At 41.9% G+C, this 5,256-nt stretch overlaps 1 protein-coding gene across 1 annotated transcript in view; it reads right to left on the bottom strand.

The window, feature by feature from the left end:
* LOC109487881 (MAM and LDL-receptor class A domain-containing protein 2-like) overlaps positions 1-5,256 on the bottom strand; it is a 33,778-nt gene that overhangs the window by 24,305 nt on the left and 4,217 nt on the right. The window contains 1 exon segment of the mRNA XM_019791988.1: positions 2,380-2,517. Within this exon segment, the coding sequence (XP_019647547.1) occupies positions 2,380-2,517 (138 nt within the window).

The following is a 5,256-nucleotide window of genomic DNA, read 5'->3' as shown; positions in this document are numbered from 1 at the left end:
ACCCACGTGGCTTCTATGGCCCTGGATCTTCTCTGGTATACTATCCCTTTATTTCGGCCAATTTCTACTATTTTTCCAGCGATCCGCGGTGCCTGGTAGAGGCTAGGAAGGCCATACTTTCCATAGCATGGAATCCAGTCTATCGTGGTTGGAGCAGGCTGTCTTCGGGGCTCTAATAGTTTTCCCCCGCCAGGTAAGAGGTTTGCACGCCGGGTGGGGCTAATCAAACGCCCGCCGTGAAAAACCTACCGGGGAACCTAGCTGAATCGGCCGGGGAAGAGCTTCAGCAGCCCCGAAGAAAACCCGCCCCAACCACGATATACTGGATAGATGCCAGGTTATACTTTCCACTACATGGCGATCTCTGAGCTACCGTGAAGCAACTGTATACATAAAATTAGATTTACGTGACCCTTGCTTTCATACTAGATATGATGATAAATGTTAAAGTATGATTTCATTTAGAAGACAACAAAACACGCAGACCCTTATTTCCTTATCTATGAAATCCTTGAGAGAACTGTCAAGTTAGCCTGCATGTCAGCGGTCGTACATGTATATAGGCCTCTAGTGAAAAGGGGGTCTAAGCTAGCCTCTACCAGGCACCGCGGATCGCTGGAAAAATAGTAGAAATTGGCCAAAATAAAGGGATAGTATACCAGAGAAGATCCAGGGCCATAGAAGCTCCAATTTGGCTTCTATGGCCCTGAATCTTCTCTGGTACACTATCCCTTTATTTCGGCAAATTTCTACTATTTTTCCAGCGATCCGCGGTGCCTGGTAGAGGCTAGGAAGGCCCTACTTTCCATAGCATGGGATCCAGTCTATCGTGGTTGGGGCAGGCTGTCTTCGGGGCTCTAATAGTTTTCCCCCCGCCCAGGTAAGAGGTTTGCACGCCGGGTGGGGCTAATCAAACGCCCGCCGTGAAAAACCTACCGGGGAACCTAGCTGAGTCGGCCGGGGAAGAGCTTCAGCAGCCCCGAAGAAAACCCGCCCCAACCACGATATACTGTATAACCAGGTTATACTTTCCACTACATGGTGATCTCTGAGCTACCGTGCAGCAATCATATACACAAAATTAGATTTACGTGACCCTTGCTTTCATACTAGAATATGTTGCTAAATGTTAAAGTATGATTTAGATGACAACAAAACACGCAAACCCTTAAAACAATATTTCCTTATCGATGAAATCCTTGAGAGAACTGTCAAGTTAGCCTCCCAGCGGTCGTACATAGTACTTAGGCCTCTAGTGAAAAGGGGGTCTAAGCTACAATATCGTACAGTTTCAAACGTTCAGAATATTTTACGGGCTACCAGTTCAATGGTGCACTATTCAAACGTTCCTCTAACAAGAGAACATTCTTTTCAGCAACATCAAATATATCGGGTGTAATAACGATTCGGGCAAATTGAAAATTCCCAATCATGCAAATGAATGACGTCACAACACCCCTGCCTGGATACGAAATATGGTTCCCAAGACGACAGGAGTTCATTTCGATCAGAAAGACAGTGTTAGCTTGATACACCCATATTTCTAACGATAGGCCTCTAAGGTGTAATAAAGGTCTCAGGGATAATTACAGGCTGGCTCCTTGATTTGGTGTGCCGTTGAGTTGATTGTCAGCACACCTGTCCTGATTTCAAGGTACATTTGTCCCACCTGCTTGGAACAATGCCCGTTATTGGAACTGTAATACCCTTTGTTCCCGGTGTTGACCCGCGTGGGTAGAGTACTCCCCTGTAACTATTTGCCCAGCCCTCCCGCGTCTAGGACACTTTCATTAGGTCGTTGAGACCCAGCACACATGCACTTGGCGAAGCGAGAATGTTCACACACGCACAGCAAAGTAAGCATCTATTACGCACTTGCATCTAGCAAAGAGATTGTAGCAATTGTGCTGGTGTACCTCAAGGTTGTGTACTAGGCCCCCCTATTTTTTTCTTTTCTTCAATGGTATTGAACTTTATGACGCATTTGCACCAAACAAAACAATTGTAGCAATTGTGCTCGGTGTCCCTCAAGGTGGCGTACTAGGCCCCCTATTTTTTTCTTTCCTTCAATGGTATTCAAATTCATGACGCATTTGCACCAAACAAAAAAAATTGTAGCAATTGTGCTGGGTGTTCCTCAAGGTTTCGTACTAGACCCCCCTATTTTTTTTTTCTTTTCTTCAATGGTATTTTAATTCATGACGCATTTGACCAAAACAAAAACAAAAATGTAGCATTTGTGCTGGGTGTTCCTCAATGTTTCGTACTAGGTCCCCATTATTTTTTTTATTGAATGGTATTGTAGATAACCTTGTTTCTCAACCATTTCTAATGACAGCCTTCTTCTTGAAATCGTTAATTAAAAGGGAAGCATCTCACCTGTGGTGTTTGTGGTGTGGTCACCGCTGATGTCCACTTCTCCCGTGGTCTTGACTGACCATCCACTGTTGGGCTGCAGTGTACAAGGCCCGGTAGCCTCCTCTTCATATGTGCACTTAAACGTGGAGGTCCTCGTACCTACGATAGGGCATGGGGCACACAAAATTCTTAAATTCTGCAAAATATATCGTCAAACTAGCAGACAATATACAAATTAGACTTTGTACTCCTTTAAAACAAAATTACTTTTATCAACTAGCATTTAAACAACAAAGGAATTACTAGTATTCAATCAGATTCACTACGGGTGTCTTTCATACTATAGTGATGTAAATAAAGTTCTGTACTCAGACCACTTATGTTGATTACTGTTTCACAACTAAAGTTTACTGTGCTGCCGTTTTGTAGCATTTCTGTTCATTTGAAACCAATGATCACTACCTCGGCTATTCCATGTACCCACAAAGCGATGAATATATTCATGAGTACGCCTATATCAGTTCTTATCAATCCAAAATAGAAGCAATATTATTTAATTACCAAAGGTATTTTTTAGGAATATTTTCCTCTGTAGTAGTTTTAGTACATTCCTATGGCAATCGTTTAGAAGTACAATTTTCTAAGTCAGTACGCCGTAATTATAACGTCATAACAAGTTATTTTATGATAATTGTACAGGGTACAAAGTATGGTATCTTCTGGTACATAACTACAATTTTATACTGCCTAGTACAAAGATTGTACGGCTAATATGGGATGAGAATGAGCTTTTACAATCATTGAATCAATTTCGTACGTCTGGACATTCTTTCATATATATCCCATGCATTCCAAAATTACGAACAACAAAAACCAAAAATGACATACTGAATTCCTTTCACATATTGTTCCCTTGTCTGAATTAGTATTTCAGATATGATTTTTTGTGAGGCTCAATCATGATAAGCGCTCTCAGGGGGATACCCCGTGACATCCCTAGGGACCGTACGGACCACGTCTGAGTACAGTACTTATTAATAATACATACTCTTCATAGTCTTAATCCCCGTTTTACAGTTCCTGTTTATTCTCTGTATTACAGGGGCTGAAGTCGTCTTTGGGCGTTTCCCGTGAACCCGGCTAACAATAGAAGCAATGACATTTGTGTCAACTTTAATTACGTTCCGTTATGGTTCTGTGTTTAGACTCTTTTTTTATTCTACATGAGCTCACCTTCGTATCTTACAGAATGTGTTTAAAAAAATGAAAACTTCTGTTTTATCGTTTTTGGTCAAACCGTTTTGTGACGTATTTTCATAGGCTCCTTTGCATAGCCTCCATAGCATGCCAAAAACGGGTTTTTGGGAGTTTTCTAGTCTCCACCAGACCTCTTTTGCAGGCTGATTGGATCGTCGATGGCCGGCTACCTTCTCTCGCCAATTAATACCCTTTTAGACCGATTTCTACGATTTATTCAGCCTGCAAAAGAAGCCTGGTGGAGACTAGGAGTCTTCTGGGTCTTTGAGAGCTTGTATGTGCTAATTTCCGATTGCATATAGACAGCATAGCCGTTTTAGAACTGGGCTGATCAGAAAACAGCCGAAGACCCAGTTCTATAAGCCTGCTACAGCTGAGGCTACCTTTGCAGGCGTTTCAACACGATCTTCTGATCAAACGTACATCGCAAGCATTAGACGCTCCGGCCGCCAACCCTATAGCTAGTATACCATCCCTGCAAAGAAGGCTAGTAGTATTTTAAAGCTAGATATAATTTATAAAACGTCTGCAATGAATGCAGCGCTGTATGTAAACGACCTTCATAGCTGAACTCGGAAGGTTAAATCATGCCGTAATGGCGGCGGCTGAACCTTTTATACCGGGATTTACGGGCAGATAATTTCACAGGCTTTAATGTGCACACACGTGTGACACGAGTGTGTCCGAGCTATGGCATTTATTCCTTTACTTTCATGGCACTACCCATCTGCAGTTAGCCTCCACAGCATGCCAAAAACTGAGGGTTTTGGGGGTCTTTAGGATTCTTGGGAGCTTTTATGTGCTATTTTCTGATTGCACATAGACAATATAGCCGGCCTGGTTGAATTACCTCCGTTTTTGAACCGCCGAAGACCACCAAACCCCCAGTTCTATAAGTAAGCCTGCTACGCATACGGAGACATTTTCAAAAGACACTGCAGAAGAAAAATTAAGAAACCTGCAATTTTGCAGACTGCAAAAATCAGGCTAGGGGTTCTGCTTTTGTGCTTACTACCTACTGTATAATATACAAGTACTAATTTTGCATGTATTTTTCAAACTGCATGTGAGGGTTTGCCAGCATGCAATTTTGCATATTCCATGGGTTTACATGTAGATCCGTACTTTTATGTGTGTATTTGCAGAAAGTATTTTCGAATTGCAGAACAAAATTTCGACATTCTGCAGTATTGCAGAACACTGAAAAAAAAAAGAATTTCTACCACTGCATAGGAAAACAACTGACGAGGATTTTTGTTCGTCACTACATGTAAATGACGTCACACTTGTATGAGAGTACTTGACCTTTTCCCGTTTGGCAGAAAAAAATAAACAGGACGAGAGGAGATCGACTAAGAGAACAGTCAGTCAACTATTGATTCATACGTGTGTTCAAGAGAGCCTCTACTAACTACTCTCCAAGCAGAGGTTTGGGTTTTGAGTTATCTTGGCATGTTTTTTAGACTTTTTTTATCGGGGTTTCTTTTTTGCACGGGAATTTTTCTTTCATTGGTTGGGCTGGGTGAAAGAAAAATTCCAGTGCAAAAAAGAAACCCCGATAAAAAAAGTCTAAAAACACGCCAAAACTAACCCAAAACATAAATCTCTGCTTGGAGAGTACCAATAGCTTCTGACGGTAGC

The sequence above is a fragment of the Branchiostoma belcheri genome, unplaced genomic scaffold (genome assembly GCF_001625305.1).
Source record: "Branchiostoma belcheri isolate BF01 breed outbred unplaced genomic scaffold, Haploidv18h27 scaffold9, whole genome shotgun sequence".
Taxonomy (NCBI): domain Eukaryota; kingdom Metazoa; phylum Chordata; class Leptocardii; order Amphioxiformes; family Branchiostomatidae; genus Branchiostoma; species Branchiostoma belcheri.
This window is presented reverse-complemented; position numbering and strand designations above follow the sequence as displayed.